Below are 17,604 nucleotides of genomic sequence, written 5' to 3' on the forward strand. Positions count from 1 at the left end.
GTCGGTCAGTCCTGCTGTTGGTTTTGTTGTACCATGACTTTATTTAAAAAAAAAAAAAAAAATAAATAAATTAAAAAAAAAAAAAATTAAATTTTTTTTTCTTTGTACCCATGTATAATACGCACCCCAGATTTTAGGACAATAAATTAGTAAAATAATGCGCACTATACACGGAAAAAAACGGTAGTAAAATAATGCGCACTATACACGGAAAAAAACGGTAGATGGATTGCCGTTGTAGTTACTACTGTCTAACAGTAGATGGCAACACATCCTCGGTCAGTACGTATTTGTATGACACAAGAATTCAAATGTCAGACAAACTAGGTTTGGTTTGGTTCCTTCATAATATTTTAGTAATTAACGGGCTTGATGAATATTTTCTGTTACAATTAACAAAGCAAGTGCATATGCACTTGCGCAATTGTTTTATTCCATACTTGAGCGTTTCGTGTACGTGTTTGTGTGTGTGGGGTTTTAATTCCAGGCGCATTTGAAATATGTTGCTCTACAAGAGTTGTTTTAGTTACTATTATTACTAATAATAATAATTGTCACCGTTCAATAGTGTATTTTTACTTTAGGGGGCAATAAAGTCCATTACGACAGTAATTGGCGGTGAATGATTGGCAGCTATTGTACACCAATGGTATACACCTCCTCCTATTAGATGGCCCAATAGCGCTTGAGGGCAGGTACAGTCCCTTCCTCACTTACTTTTAATGACGACGACAGTTGAGAAGTTTGGTAAACGTTTTTCGGCCAACTAAATGTGAGTTTTAACCTCCATAATACCGTTTTATTATACTGACATACTGAAATTAGTTGGTTAGTTGAGTAAATACAAGTCAAGCAACCGTGATTTGTTGCTGACGTCGTCTTGATTAGCGGGCCAGATGTCGCCACAACCTTAATACTCAATTTCCTTCGTGGCGTCTCGGTTGTAGTAAGTATTTGACAACGTAAAAGAAATGTATTGAAGAATATATTAATGTGTTTAATAACATTGAATCGCGGGGAGGAATGGGACACGTTTGAAGTGATGGGGGAATCCGGCCGGCACCGGGGCTAGCGAAATTAGATAGATTTGGCGCCATGTTTGATATAACTATTCCAACGAATTCGTTGTCCTTATTATTTACATTTCCCTACCCATCCGCACTCTAAAATTCAAAATTATTTATAGGAACGTGACAACAAATTACACTCATGTTACCGAAAAGAACTGGAATTAAGAAACAAAACCGTATTCAACTTTTGTCTGTGTCCGGCTGTTAAGGCACAAGAGCAAAGAGAACCATAGTCGATTGATATAAGCAAATGTAACGACTAAGTGTTGTCATGAAAAGTATCTCTGCAGTGCGACCCCGGTCTGGCTGTTGATATCCTGCTGGAAGACTGCTATTTAAAGTTAGGTGAAACAAATTTTACCGTAATATATCAGTTTCATCCTCAGTGTAGAAATTTGATGAAACTTAGTCTGCATGTCTCAAAATATCTCAAAAGTGTGTTCTATATGTAGTTCTTAAGTAGCAGCTATCTTTCAACACTTTTGGTCTTGTGTGTGTGCGATAAACAGTCAAATACTGCAAAAAAATTCATGCATGCATCCATCCATTCGCAACAACGCTTATCTTGGTCACAGGAACGTACTGGAGCTTATCCCTGCTGACTTTGACTATAACTTATCCCAGCTGACTTTGGGTGAAAAAGTGGACTACACCCTGAACATATGTTCACACATCAGATGGACTGAGGTTGCATTTAACATGGAACTTGAACACAAACACTTACACACACAAAGAAAGTATTTCACCCCAAAATTCTAATTGAGCATTAAGATATACGGTGAGAACATAGCCTTAGTCACCGCAGGATACCATAATACCGCCCAATCCTCTAAAACATTAAGATTTATTAACAGGAATTTCTTCCCTTTGTGCTGCAGTTGAAAGGAAATATTTCAAGTGGACAAAATGGATCCAAAAAAGCCACCTGACTTCAGTAATATGGCGGGCATTCCTCCGTGGGGTCGTAGTAGAGGGTTTGCTGTAGCCAGAGGATCTTTCCCTCCTACTAATGTCCTACAAGTACAAGGCTCTGGTATACCTGCTGATCAGCCTTTAGCTGGACACGGTAGAGGGCGTCAGTCTGACGATGGAGGACAATTTGGAGTTCGAGTGGGGCCCTTTCACGCATCAGAACCCAAGATAGGCATATCAAGAGGCACAGTCCTGGCTAGCACAGAGGTTCGGAAGGTACTTGCAGAAGCAGCCCCCACCAGGAAAGAGGTAATCGAAGACTGAAAAGTGTTTTGTCTCTGTATCATTTAAAAAAAAAAAATCTATTTACTCTTTGAATAGGTTGACTCGTCGTCACGTGGTCAAGAACCTGCACTGATTTCAATGTTCAGGGGAATAGGCTTTGAACCTTCAGTGGCCTCAAGAGGAAGAGGAACATTACGACTTGGTGTGTATACAATTATTTTTGTGGTAATTGTAGTAGTGGATAAAAAAAAAAAGATGTATCTGCTTGGTGCATTTTGGTGAAGTGGGTGCTTATCAATTTCATCCATAGGTATTATAAATACACCTTATTGCTGTCGTGAAACACAATACAACAATAAATACGGCCAGTTGCGTCTCCAATGGTCAAGCGATCACCTTAAAACACAGATGTATTTATTGCGTGTGTAAAAGCGAGTGGATCACTCAGATCACAGCCTGTGCCATGGAGATGCTTGAACCTGAATATTTTTCTGATTGCCTGAAATAGACTCCACCTTTTGTGTTTCATCAATGAAATGGAGAGGATCGTGACACTGGGATGAGAATTTTCCGTGGATCTCCGTGTTTTTTTCTGTTGAAAGTATTTCCCTATTTGTTTGGCGGATGGACATGCGATCAACAAACCACTCTTCTCCTCAGTGTCCGTGTCACATATCCCTCCGCCCAGCAAAGCGGTGCCGCACATCAGCAGTTCACAGCCTTTTTACGAGTCTATAAGGAGTCCACTGTTCACCAATAAGGACAGAACTGATGGCAAACGCATTGCAAATTTCTAGGGAATTTTGTAGTTAGTGGTATCGTCACATTTTAACTGGCAATTCAGTGCAATTATTTTTGCAGGAAGAGAAGCCTTCGGAGAGGTGGAGGAGTTAAAGCTGCCAATTCCGGATGTAGAAGCCAGTAGCCCACAGATTGGCCACCGCCAAGCAGTGATCGGCAGAGGGTAGGAATGACAAGATGACGTGTTGTGATAGAATGGGATCATCTACGTTTTTGCATTTGTTATAGTGCACCATTGTTTCATGCAGGACTTTTGCGGTAGTGGTTATCTGGCAGCAGTCCAGTGTCAGAGGCTGGCACAGGGGGTGGTGGATTGGTTGGTTTTCCTTTAGAACTTATGATTTTAATAGATTGCTTATTTTAATGGAAGCTATTGCTTCATTGAAAATAACTAAATTCAACAATACTCAATTTGTAACGTATGATAAATCAAAATTTTAATAAATGTTGACGTCAAATCAAACACATAGCAAGTTTGAATAAATACAAAATGAAGGTAATGTGTGCTCTCAGCTATTATTCCACTGATTTTTACTGATGTTTTATAGTTTTTGCCATGGTATCATTTCAGTACCTGTTGTGGTACTTAGCGCAGGTATGGTTTTGAGGTAAGATATTTGTTGTGGAAACACTCGTAACGGCACAATTTTCATTCAAGTCCTGCTGTAAACATGTTTGTTACAGCAGAGAGTAACCAACTATGAACAGCATATCAATTGGTACAATTTACTCTATGGCAGGGGTGGCCAACCAGTCAGAGACTAAGAGCCACATTTTTTACTGTGTCATCGCAAAGATCCACATCATACACACGAGCACACATGAACACCCCCCCCCCACACACACACAAACACGCACACACACACTTCTGCTCAGCCAAATTTATTGTGTGACATTATGTCACGCACCAACATGATAATGACAAATTGACTCCTATAAAACCAAAGACCACATTTTCAACGATGAACATTGTGTGCATTGTCTCACACAGACAAACTCTCAGTTCAACAAATTCCACAAACAAAAACACAAGTTTTTTCACTTACTATGTGTGGCGGGACAGACCATTCGTTTTAGTTTGTCGTTTTCAGGAGACAAGATTTCAATAACGTCACTGAGGCATCTTTTAACGAACTCCACTTCATTGGATGGCTTTTTAGCCCGTGCAATGTTCCAAGCCAGTTGAAACAATGCAAGTGTGACAGTCTCTGAGTGCTTCGTAATTTTTTTGAAAAACTGTACCTATTCTTCTGCCTGACTTTTCAAAGTGTCCAAACTTGTGCTTGCGAAATCCAGTCCCTTTTGCAAAGACCTTATCGATATTGGCATGAAGTGAGCTGAAGTGGCGCTGAACATTTGAAGCTTTTAAATGCGCTAATGACGTCCGACATATCAGGCAGAATGGCTTGCCGTTGCGTTCAACAACAAACAACTTTAACTCTGTTAAAAACGTTCTGTGTTCATCGTCATATATTCGTTTAGCTGTGCATTTTTTCCTTGCCGTTTTGGCCGGGTTGGCCCCCCCTGGCTTAGCGTCTTGTCAGCTTTTCTGGACCTAATGGGCCCCCGTAGTCACAGTCGCCATTCATTAAAAAGCCAGCAAAACCAATCGCTCTGCCCTGTGTTCATCGTCATATATTCGTTTAGCTGTGCATTTTTTCCTTGCCATTTTGAGAGCGAAATTGCCACTCCTCAAATGGGTTTGTCCCTCCTCCTTTGCGGGATTTCACCTCACGCGCATGCGCGTTTGACCAAAATACCATATTGAACTCAAGCAAAGCAAATGCGCACGAAAAATAAACACAAATGTTGATATGAACGTAAAAGAACCGCATGAAACCAGCCAAAGAGCCGCATGCGGCTCGCGAGCCGTGGGTTGGCCACCCCTGCTCTATGGTAATACTTAATGGACCCCAAAATAGTAACACACCATAAGCAAAATTCAATTGTATGTCATTTGTTGTTGTATTAAAGCCTGGCATGGCCTATGAACTGTTGCAGATTTCTTGGCCAAGAAATTTCCCCAAGCATGATGGTGGGAGTTGGAAGAGCATTAAATCCTGCGCTTGGACTGGGACAAAGATGTCCTTTACCTCTTTCCTCCCTTCCTCTCAAAAGTGTTCAGGCTGGTTCTCTTATCTCTGAGGCAACAGCATGCCATCCCTCCGAGACCTCTGACACAGGTAATAAGCCTAAACGTTTGAAAACCACTTAGGGAGCAGAGCATCCAATGCATTAACATATTCTATCATAGATGGGACTTGAAAAATGTTTCCTTCACTTTATTAGTAATAAAGGGTTAATAAATCCCTTTTTGTACTCGAGTCAAGTAAACAATAACCTATCCTAAATGAGGTCATATTACATCCATTCATTGCCACATCAATTAAAACAAAACTACAATTCTTAAACTAAGAAAAAAATACTTGTGTAACAATTTACTAATTGTTTACTAATACAATTCTGTGAAGAAATTGTGTCCATTGTTCAAGCGGCCCAAGACCCTGTGGCTACTGCACCAGGAAAGAAAGAATTGAAAATGGAGGCAGTCCAGTAAGATTACATTTTTACCTCTAACTCTTGTTACGAGTTTAAATGCTTTCGCTAACCCTTTTGGTCATGTGAGCAAAGTGTTATCCATTTGGTAATAACTATTAAATTATCTGAATATCATTGATCTAAATATTTTTGTATGTGTGTTTTCTTGGTCAGCCTGCCACTCAACAAGGCTGGATCAAAAGGAACTCCAGTAACTATTGGCTCAAATCATATTCCAATTTACTGCAAGAACAAAGCTGTTTATCAGTACCATGTCACATTTACGTAAGTAATTTTGATCCCGGACTTCTTTTTACTTCAGCAGACAAAACAGCATTAGTAAATGTGCGTTTGTACTTTGTACACTCTCTCTCGTGTAACGTCAGAGCTCCAACTTGGTGTTGTGGAGTGTTTGTACACTCTTCTACTAGTTTTATGGAAATATACCATGTATGTAATTTATCGACCTATGATGATGTCCAATGACATGAAGATTCACTTTTGGATGACTGAGCTTTCATTCTCTCGATACACGGTATTCTTTTTCACGTATATACATGTGTCTGAAAATATTTGTGACAATTTGTATGTCCACTCTTTTCCCAGACCAAATGTTGAATCCATGTCAATGCGCTTCGGAATGATGAAAGAGCACCACTTGACCACAGGAGAAGTTACAGCTTTTGATGGTTCTATACTCTACCTTCCCCTACAACTGAAGAATGTAGGTATCAATTTAGGAGCACATGCCAGTGTATTATTTATGATCTCCCTATATATTAGTATTTACCTTCCCTACTGAGGAATCCAAGTGCTCAACTCCATTATGTCTGATCAGATTTTCCTGTAAGATTATTCTATAATCTAAGACAGGGGATAGCTATTTTTTTCCTATTGCGTTTTCATCAGGCAAACCTGTTGTAACAAAATCAAGAGATAATATTCTGGTTTTGTCATGGTATTGATGTAACTGATACTAATTGAAACATTGTCCAAGTAAGTTTTGTTTTAATGCGGGAAGGTTCACGGTACATGGTCTGTTCACTAATTTGAGTACGTCATATATTTCTTGCTTATAGCATTGGAAAAACGATACTGGTTATTAAGAGTGACCCCTTTGCTTAAAGTGTACCAGTTCTCAGAGCTCAGAAGAAAAATATATTTATGGTTTATCAAGGAAATCTCTATCCAAATGTGTTTTTGGTTACTACATTCAAGTAAGCTTGTAAGAGCTCTGCCAAACTATTTGTTAAGACGCCTTTACTGCAGTCATGTTGCTTGGGAGAAGAGGAGCCGTGACGTAGCGCCATTGTCAGCCGTCATGGCTCGGCCGCCTCCTCAATACACTTGCATTCAATACGCCCTTTTCCCAGTCAGATCCTCATGAATCCGGGTCATTCTCGCAACCAAAACATTTCCCATTTACTGAACTAAATTTGATAGGTTGCCATTCTTGAGAAAATGAAGTTACTGACTCGGAGCGAAAACGCGATAGAATTTTAGAGTTGGGCTTAACGTGTAGATACCCCAATTCTGCAACTAGTTGTCATGGTAACCAAATTAGTACTAAACTCTGACGTAGTAGTAATGTGGTGAAGTGAGCATGTGGCCATAGTGTGTTTTATGCCTTAAGCTTTGGAAGTTGACATAACTTTTGGAAATTAAATTATTTCACTTTTTCAGCCTTGCTGCACCCTCCCTGAAATAGTTGGGAGCCCGTATTAGTCTCAGACTACAATTTGAGGATTGTTCATATTGTTAAATTGTAAATGTATGTCTTAAAGTATTGTAATTTGGTTAATTCACAGGAGGTGGTTCTTAGGAGTTTGAGAAGAACCGACAATGAAGAAATCCATATCCAAATACAGATGACGAAGATATTGCCACCCAACTCTGAGCTATGCATCCCACTCTACAATGTCGTTCTCCGGAGGTACACTTTTGAATTTAAAGACCAAATGTGAAGTAAACTTTATTTTAACAGCCAAAATCATTTTAAGCATACTTTTGTTTTTTCAACGCAACTCACCCAGGTTCTTAATTAGACCCATAGCAACACGCTAAACAACGAAAATGCACGTTTGCAATTTCCGGTGAGTGACGTAGTTTCAAAAAGGCTGAGTGCCAGTCAGTCATTGTACTGCACGGATCAAAATCACACGGGGATGGGTCAAATGCAGGGGACAAATTTCACCACACCCAGATGCGTGTGTGACGATCATTGGGACTTTAAAAAAAAAAAAAAAAGTTAAAATTTGGGTGCGTATTATACATGGGTACAGGCTTTTTTCCAGCATTGACATGCCATTTTTGCGGTGCGTGTTATACATGGGGGCGCATTGTACATGGAAAAAAACGGTAATAACGCTAGGCTAATGACCACAGCCTAAATAACTTACTGCTCTTCAAATCTCAATGGTCTCGCCTCCACTTGATGTCCGGTGTTCTCCCAAAATGACAACCAGTTCAGGGTGTCTGCCACTTACTGCCGATGACTGCTGGGATAGGCTTCACCACACCCGTGACCCCCGTGGGGACCAGCGGTGTAGAAAATGGCTGGATGGAATGTATGAACTAGAAATTAGTTTTTCGTGCTTTATTTGTGTTATGTTAAATTACTTGTGAGACCAAATAATCAAATTTGTCATTTTCTGAAAAGTAATTCAAACTTTAAAATGTCTTGTTTTTTAAAAGAAAAAATGTCTTTCCTCTGATTCAAGGGTCATGAAAATGATTGGATTGAAGCCCATCGGGAGAAATCATTATAATCCAGAAAATGCAGTAGTTCTTGACAAACATCGGTATGTAGTATTTTGAAATGCTACCATAAAGAGGCTTTGTTCAAATCTGTTCAAATAAATGTGTTTTATAGGCTGCAAGTATGGCCAGGCTATTCAACATGTATCAAACATACAGATGGAGGTCTGTACCTGTGTGTTGATGTCTCCCACAAAGTCTTGCGGAATGACTCTGTGCTGGAATTCATGTGAGTTAATGCAAAATTATTAACACAAAACAGTTAAATCATTTGAATGGTAGATTTAAATATTTATTTGATGTTGACCAAATGACAAAAGGACATCTAAACTTGTGAGAGAAGACCATCTTCAAAGTGAAGAAATTTCTTTAGTTGTGCTTAGAATATAACATTATTGTTTGGATATTTGTTTGAGTGTTACTTTGTTACATTCCGTAAATTCAGTATTGTTCAACTGTTGAAGTGAAAAAAACGACACACTCTTTGTAAATGCACTCTGACAAATAATGCACCAACCTGTTGGATCATCAATTGGTCAAATGATTATTGATTGTTGAGACAAAGCGAAGCTGTCTTTTAAAATACATAAAGCACAAATGGGCATGTAATTTAAAACTTACATTTGACATGTTTTCTCTTGACAGGAATATTCTGTACCAACGAAGCAAAGAGAAATTTAGAGATGAATGCACCAAAGAACTTGTTGGAAACATCATTATCACCCGCTACAATAACCGGACTTACCGCGTTGATTCCATTGAGTGGGACAAATCACCCAAAGACACCTTCACCTTGATGGATGGCACAAAAACCACTTTTGTGGACTACTACAGGTGTGACAACTGTCTTTGAGGTCATCATTGAGCAGGGAAAGTAAACATTGAAACATGGCTTAAAGTACTGCGACATATATCAAAGTCTGCTTTGTCAATTTCTTCACATGCCAAGACACACAAAGAAATCGAAATAACGTTCCCACGGTGACACGACATAGTACACAATATACATACAAGTAAACAACACTTATATATACCAGAATTCCAGTGCATGCATTTTTTCCGTAAGATCCAACTTATATTTGCGTGTTCTTCCTCACTCGAGCAAATCAAATGACAAAATCTACCAATAATGTGACAATATGGCACACATTGATTTCAAAGTATTATAGACATTATAGAAATAAAAAATCATTGTAGACATTACAGAAATAGAATAATCCTCACATGCACGCGACTTTACAGATAGTGATACCTCTACTTACGAACTCCTATACGTACAAACTCTTCGCGATACGAACTGGAGCGTCGCAATACTTTTGCATTTACTTATGAACCAAATTCTGACTTCCGAACCGGTTACCAGTTTACCCTCTGCTCCCACCCACCTGTCTCCTTTGCTCGCACATTCCCTGTTCGGCCTGGCCAGTAAGGTTTTTTGGCACGAGCAACACAGGAGCGGCATTTTTTCATGTCACGTATTATTACAATATTTTCCACCTCAAAGGTTTTCTATTTTTCATATTGCTGGGTGGGGAATTGGCAATTTAGCGCCACCTTCAGCTGTAGGCCGGGCAGACTAGCCTGTGGCTAGTGAGGAGTTCGTTATTAGGCTCGTGATCAGCCCGGAATGAACATCTGAAGCTCGGTTTTTTTTTTATTGTTAATTTAATTAATACGTTTTTTTCCCCCTTACCGTTTCTACTTACAAACCGGATTGCAGAACGAATTACATAAGTTCGTAAGTAGAGGTATCACTGTATTAACATGCGTACATTGTGTTACCGCATTTGAGGTGTGCCAACAGAGTCAACAACTAGCCCTAACCACAAAGGCCCAGTTGTTCAAAACTCTATTTTTTTTAACCACTGGTTAAGTAGATTCAACCGATCTTTAATTTTAATGGCACATGTTTTGAACAATACCTACTCATCGATCAATTAACTATCTTTTATTGTCTATCAATCATAGCAAGCACTATGGAATTATTATTAAAGAAATGGACCAACCTCTTCTCATGCATAAACCAAAAGAGCGTTCCAAGACCGGTGGAAAGGTAAAGGTTTTCAATTTCTGTTTATTAACTCAATAAAATCTGCAAGGAAATGTAAATGAACTTCAAATGTCAGTACTTAGAAACAGCAAATTGAGTGACGTGGCCAAACATGACTTAATGGAATATCATTTTCATGAAAAAGAATGACTTACACTGATTTCACACTGAATACTTTATAACTTATTATTTTCAGCAAGTCATTACTGGAGAAATCTTAATCGTTCCTGAGCTTTCATTCATGACGGGGATCCCAGAAAATATGAAGAAGGATTTCAAAACAATGAAGGTACATTTGACCAGAATTTCTTGTTTCAGACACAAACAAAACTATTTAAAGCACAATTTTAATTTGTTTTTTACTTAGTCCTCGGTTAAACTATTGTTCTTAGCTTGTGTAAACTGTAAGTACTCTCAAAGGTATCAGTGATTGGCTGGCCACTATTAAAAATTTGAATTTAAATATTTTAGGACCTGACCATGCACATTAATTTGAATGGCGACCAGCACAATCTTTCAATAAAGCAACTTTTGAAGAACATAAGCGCTAACCCCGACAGCCAAAAAGAAGTCACCAAGTGGAACCTTGAATTTGCCTCGGAAATACTGCAAGTAAGTTGTATGACTGACAAGGAGAATATATTTCTAGAAGTATACCTATGTTAAGCTATACGTTCACTTGTCAACCCAGATCTGCTTGATAAAGTGGAATTTCATTTTCACTTTTTCAGGTAAAGGGTAGAATTTTGCCTCTTGAACCCATCTGTGTCCCAACATCGTCGTTTACAATCGGTGCTGATGGATCGTGGTCCAGAGATGTTGTGAGGGTTGCTTCAATTAGCTCAGTAAGTAACTGGGACATCTGATAACTACTTTTTGATTAACAGACGGAACTTCGCTTTAAAATAATTTTAATTTCATTCATGATTATAGTGATCGCTCTAACTTAGATGTCCGATTTGTTTATTATTGGTCTGAGTTGCATTGCGTTATTCTTGGTCATAGTCTTGGTACCTTTTGCTTACAAGTGGGGCTGCAGGAAACAATGTTTTTGATAATGAATTAATTAATTTAATCCAATTCAATGATTCAATCTTTTTTACTGTTGCATGACATATATTTAAGTGTCATTATTTCAATCTAACATGCATTAATTATGATTAATTTACAGTTACGGCTATAAACAGGAAAATAGCCACAAATACATATTAATCACTGTTTTCCAAAGTTTTGATTTTTGTGATCAACACAAAGATCTGCTTTCATGGTAACGACATGAAATTTGAAACTGTAATGCTTAAATTGAACATTTGTAAGTAAACCATCTTATCCCTAAACTTGGTCATATGAGAAATATCTCATTGTAAAAGCTTACACAAGAGCCAGTGTTGCCTATGTTTTAGCTCAGTTAGGTTTGTTTTGGTCGTTGGTATTCATTGTCGAATCAATCTCTTAGGTCCCCCTAAAAAAATGGGCCATTTTCTACCCTTGCCGCTGTGCAGACCATGCTGAAGAGTTTATTTCAACCTTGAACAAGGTGGGTGGGCCTCTCGGGGTGCAAGTGGCTCGTCCGGTGTGTGTAGAGCTGAAGGATGATCGCACAGAATCGTATGTCAAAAGCATCCACTCTCAGCTCACTAGTGAGGTAAGACATGCATTTTAACAATTGACATTTTGCCTATGATTGCCTGCTAATTTTAACCTTTTTTTTATTTATTCTTTAAATCAAGTTGCTCCATAATTTTAAGATGTATTGTAAAATGACTTGGACGATTTTACTATTGGAATGATTCTGGTATTTAGAGTCATGATTTCTTATGGCGAGAGTAAATTGAAAACCCCAAAATTACGATGTTGATGATTCTTGTTTGTTAATGAACACAATATATTCTAGACGTGTTGGAAAAAAAACAACATTGAAGGATACTGTCTTATATTTTTAATTCTTGTTCATAGCCTACTTTACAGCTTGTAGTGTGCATCCTGGTAGGGAACAGAGAAGATCTCTACAGTGCCATCAAGAAGCTCTGCTGTGTTAAAAGTCCCATCCCATCCCAGGTATCATACAGTAGCTAAAAAAACAAGTGACAAACTTGAAATCATAGTTATAGAGATTCAAGTTAAATCAATTTAAATCAAATTAAGTCATTGATTGGCTGAACTGCTGTACAAGAAAAAACATATCGCGCTTTATATTCCGTTTTGGGATATGGCTGTGACGTGGAAAAAGTGAACGCCGTGAATACCTTGTGGTTGCACTATAACAGGGGTCACCATCCTTTTTACTCAAATTACCTTTACTCATGGTATTCTGTGGCATTAATAATTCATTAATAATAATATTCATCTGACCATCGTATTTCTCACAATAATTAGGAAACAAATATCAATATGCAATTTTGAATGTAAATCTGTGTAGGTTTCCCACATTTTCAAATGCTTATTTCTATAAAATTCCTTGTGAATCTACTATTGTATTTTCCGGACTATAAGCCCCGACTTTTTGCACAAGCTTTAAACCCTGCAGCTTGTAGTTTGGTGCGATGTATCTATGGATTTTTGTGATCTCTAGTACACTTATACTACACTCATTGATAAACTGGTTGTGGGCCACTGTTGTACGGCACCGCTTGGCTGGGCGGAGGGATATGTGACCAGACGCATGGTCACTGGGGAGAAGAGTTGTGTGTTGATCGCATGTCTGTCCGCCAGGTAAATAGTGTCGCCCAATTGACACAAACAAGAGACAGAACGAGATGAAGATGGACATTACTGGTGAAAGGAAGTTTTTATACACAAATCCTCATTATGGGGGACAAATGCATATGATGCTGCTTTTACGTTAAAGGCAGTTTGTTTGGCATTTAACAAAGGAACTAGAGCTACTCATGTACTATAGAGATTTTCTCTTGCCAATAGAGGGCACTGGGCTATTGGTGATGACATTTTGTTGTGTCACCCATTTCTCCGGAGCAATACGTGTAGTTCATATCGCATTGCCAACTTTACCCCAGTAAGTGGTCCCATTTTATTTATCATTAGTGTGTTGCTAGTGTTCCCTGCACATTAACTTTATTATGGTCGTAGCTGAGATTTATACATGTTTGTTTGCAAAAGTCCTTCATCTCTGTCAATAAACGTTATATTAATAAAAGGTATGCGTCCAAAAAGAACCATTTCTTTCCTGTCAATCTTAGCGTATACTCTCTTACAAATGGTAATTAAACATTAAAACACCTGCGGCTTATAGTCCGGTGCGGCTTATATATATGAACAAACCAAGATTCTGGCCTAATATTAGCCATTCCGGTTTATAGTCCAGGAAATACGGTAACTTTGTTTTGTTTTGTTTGCTAGGTTATCAACATCCGGACAATTTCCCAGCAACAGAAGTTAAGGAGTGTGACCCAAAAAATACTCCTCCAAGTGAACAGCAAATTAGGAGGAGAACTTTGGACTGTCAATGTCCCTCTGGTAAGCCCCGTGCCTATCAACAGCCACAGTGTTTGTGTGCGGGCATATATATATCAGAGAGTTCACGAGACTATTCCGGTAAACGCATGTCAAGTCTATATATATATATATATGTATATATACTTATATGAGAGCGAGAGAGAGAATGTGTTAAATGTAGATACGTGAAACAAGATGTTTTTTCTAAAACCTTTTTACCACTGATGAGACCAAGCCAAATGTGTTGCAACAAAGCATTAGTTTGAAAGTGTGTGCATTTATACAACGAAGAGATTGTAACTGATTTAATTTTACTCTAAAGAAAAGGTTTTGGGGGGAGTTGTACAGATTGTCAATATGGTGAAAATGTCTTGGTCACATTCGCACAAATTTATATTTGCAAAAACCTCATAGAAACAAATAATGCTGGTTGGAGTTGATGTCCACCATGACACCCACAAGAGTCGCCGATCAGTCATGGGCTTTGTTGCAAGCACAAACAAGTAAGTCTTTTTCATTGTTTATTGGTGTCAAATCAATGTTCATCCCTACGTTGTTGTTTTTGTGGGGTTTTTTTTTTAGCTCACTGACTCGCTGGTATTCCAGAGTAACTTTCCAAGGACCCAATGAAGAAATCATCAATGGTTTTACAGTTTGCTTGTTGGATGCACTGCACAAGTATCATGAGGTAACACAAATAAAATTACAAATTAAACAACAATTTAAGAGTATGAAATACATAGATGGATATAGCATTTCGAAGAGTGCACATATTTTTATTAACATTTTTATGAGTGCTTACAGTTACCAACGTGTTGAACAGTGAACTGACAGAATAACTCGTATTGAACCAAAATGGTTGAACCGATCGGTTGCTTTTGTCAAAAACCGTCCCCAGGATTTACAAATCCTCTTTTGCTTGTTGCGGTCTGCATTTTTATCGGCCAAGGTTAACAGATCCAATTACTACATACTGTGTTGTATACTTTGCAATGTTATTTGGAAAAGACGTATACTTTGCAATGTTATTTGGAAAAGGTGTGTGTGTAATATAACATTTTAAGGACAATATTTTACTGCTTAATTGCTACAGTGTTTCCAACATATATAAAACTTCTGCATAGGTCAACCATTACTTGCCAGAAAAGATTGTGGTGTATCGGGATGGCGTGTCAGATGGTCAACTCAAGATGGTTGAGCAGCATGAGATCCCACAGTTAATCAAATGCTTCGAGACGTTTCCCAGCTATGATCCCAAGCTTGTCTTTATTGTAGTCCAAAAGAGAATCAGCACTACCCTCTATTCATGTGCTGGAAGCAGCTTTGGCGCGCCTTCACCTGGAACTGTTCTGGATCACACACTCACTCAAAAAGACTGGTCAGTGCATTTTTTTTGTTTATTTGTTACTGCCAGTTTTGTTTTACTACTACCGTATTTTCCGCACCATCAGACGCTTCGGGTTAAAAGGAGCAGACTCAATTCCGGGTGCTTTTCTGTACTTAATCCACAGATAGGTCGCACCGCATTATAGGGTGCATACATGCCATGACTTGCGGTTAAAAAAAAAACATCACAGGAGCAATGCAGTGAGTTCAGTCGTACTTTATTCTATTTAATCATGTACTGCATTGTACTCGTTAGTCGATATTACCGTAGTGGCCTGAATATAAGACGACCCTTATTATAAGACCAGCTCAGTGGACTAGTGGTAGAGTGTCCGCCCTGAGACTTGTGGGTTCAAACCCCGGCCAGGCCATACCAAGGACTATAATAATGGGACGCCACACAAAACTTTACAGATTTTGGAATTCGGTACACAAAAGGTGCACCTTATTAAAAGGCGTACCTTCACTTTTAAGCGCACCTTTACATAAGTGCGGAAAATACGGTAATTTCTAGAGCATATTACTAAGATGATTTTCCTTTGCCGCCCAGTGCACTGGTATCTATGCTCAAAAATTGACCGATTGCACTGATAAACAGCAAATTTAATCAGAGATGACTTTGTCTCTCAAAACATATCTTTAATATTGATTTCAGGTGAAGGTTTTATGTTTGACCTATAAAAGCTTGTGCAACATGAATGTTACCATGCTGTATTTAATAGCTATGATGTGTCAGAAAAAAAATACACGTTTCTGATCCTAACCCTTAATTCATAAAAGTGCTGTCACAAAGTTACAAGTCGGTCTTCCCCCTGATATCTACACACTGCAGGGTGGACTTCTACCTGGTGGCACATCACATTCGCCATGGATGTGGACTTCCTACCCACTACATTACCCTCTACAATACAGCGAACCTGATGCCTGACCATCTGCAAAGGTTTCCACTTACACAAACATGAGAATAGAATAGAATAGAATAGAATAGAATAGAATAGAATACGTGAATAGTCACCCCCTCCATGAGTAGTCACCTTATCGTGGTGGAGGGGTTTGGGGTCCAAATGATCCTAGGAGCCAAGTTGTCTGGGGCTACTCTGGCAGGGTCAATATTGGCAAAATGGTCCTGAGTGAAGGGCCAGACAAAGCACGGCTCACACAAACCCCTTATGTTGACTACAATAATTGGATTTGGTTTTCCCTCGCCTGGACGTGGGTAAACGGGGCCCCCCTCTGGAGCCAGGCCTGGAGTTGGGGCTCAAAGGCAAGCGTCCGGGTCTCCGCCCATGGGGCCCGGCCGGGCACAGCCCAAAAAGGAAACGTGGGTCCCCCTTCCCATTGGCTCACCACCTTTGGGAGAGGCCAAAGGGGTCGGGTGCAAAGTGAGCTGGGCGGCAGCCAAAGGTGGGGACCTTGGCGGTCCGATCCCCGGCTGCAGAAGCTGGCTCTTGGGACATGTAATGTCACCTCTCTGACTGGAAAGGAGCCCGAGCTGATGTGCGAGGCAGAAAAGTCTGAATGTGTTACCACAGTTTACCCTGCCTCATTCTGCTTTACTGCTATAAATTGTCAGACATTTTTAGTCATTGTACTGCTTCAAATGCTTATTTTAATAACATTAATTTTTTTACACCAACAGGCTGACCTTCAAGATGTGCCATTTGTACTGGAACTGGCCAGGCACTATTCGTGTTCCAGCCCCATGCAAATATGCGCACAAACTGGCTTACCTTTCAGGACAGTACCTCCATTCAGAACCCTCCATCCAGCTGTCCGACAAGCTTTTTTTCCTTTGAAACACAAACTATTTTCCTGCGAGTTATTGTTAACCAGTTATGGTGTGAAAGGAAAGAAATGTTTGAAAAAAATTTATTTTAAAACAAACTAGAATTAGAGGTAGAAGTCTTACTGTAGGATTTTTGTTATTCACTCTAACCTTAAATGGCATCTTACTAGCCATGGATATTCTCAGCATCCGAGATGAATAAAGACAGGATCGAAACTGGACGAAATGCAAGCCCTACATTTTTGGGGAAGCTTCTTTTCCTTTAAAACACGCAAGCTTTATTTTCCTGTTGAAACACCAGTTATGATTTCAAGAAACGTGTGAGTTAACCAGTTGTGGTGTGAAAGGAATGACAATGCTGTTTGAATAAAATTGTTAAAAAGAATTTTAAAAATTGGATAAGAGTGTAAGTCTTACTGTAGGACTTTTGTTTTGAACACTAACCCGAGATAGTGTCTTACTAGCCATGGATAGCCTCAGCATCTGGGATGAATAAAAACTGGATGAAATCCAAGCGCTACCTTTTAAGCCCTAAAATCTAGGGCAACTGTTGACTCTTACCAGTG

General features: G+C 39.1%; 1 protein-coding gene across 1 annotated transcript; it reads left to right on the forward strand.

Annotated features, from left to right (window-relative positions):
* Positions 1 to 682: 682 nt before the first annotated feature.
* piwil2 (piwi-like RNA-mediated gene silencing 2) lies at positions 683 to 17,596 on the forward strand. Its single transcript, XM_061278455.1, has 24 exons — positions 683 to 772; positions 1,949 to 2,291; positions 2,364 to 2,469; positions 3,129 to 3,231; positions 5,070 to 5,251; positions 5,540 to 5,621; positions 5,781 to 5,891; positions 6,213 to 6,330; positions 7,415 to 7,539; positions 8,327 to 8,407; positions 8,479 to 8,592; positions 9,009 to 9,197; positions 10,332 to 10,416; positions 10,610 to 10,702; positions 10,885 to 11,025; positions 11,145 to 11,258; positions 11,870 to 12,058; positions 12,370 to 12,471; positions 13,771 to 13,887; positions 14,281 to 14,369; positions 14,449 to 14,554; positions 14,991 to 15,244; positions 16,085 to 16,192; positions 16,892 to 17,596. The coding sequence occupies exons 2-24, from the start codon at positions 1,977 to 1,979 to the stop codon at positions 17,046 to 17,048; spliced, it is 3,081 nt and encodes a 1,026-aa protein (XP_061134439.1). The 5' UTR covers positions 683 to 772; positions 1,949 to 1,976; the 3' UTR covers positions 17,049 to 17,596.
* Positions 17,597 to 17,604: the final 8 nt, after the last annotated feature.

Source organism: Syngnathus typhle, linkage group LG5 (genome assembly GCF_033458585.1).
Source record: "Syngnathus typhle isolate RoL2023-S1 ecotype Sweden linkage group LG5, RoL_Styp_1.0, whole genome shotgun sequence".
NCBI classification, from domain to species: domain Eukaryota; kingdom Metazoa; phylum Chordata; class Actinopteri; order Syngnathiformes; family Syngnathidae; genus Syngnathus; species Syngnathus typhle.

Excerpts from the sequence above, each read along its gene's own strand:
- piwil2 (XM_061278455.1), top strand. The coding sequence starts at position 1,977 with ATGGATCCAAAAAAGCCACCTGACTTCAGTAATATGGCGGGCATTCCT. Across the intron at positions 7,540-8,326 it reads TACAATGTCGTTCTCCGGAG|GGTCATGAAAATGATTGGAT; the intron begins GTACACTTTTGA and ends CTCTGATTCAAG. Across the intron at positions 16,193-16,891 it reads ATGCCTGACCATCTGCAAAG|GCTGACCTTCAAGATGTGCC; the intron begins GTTTCCACTTAC and ends TTACACCAACAG.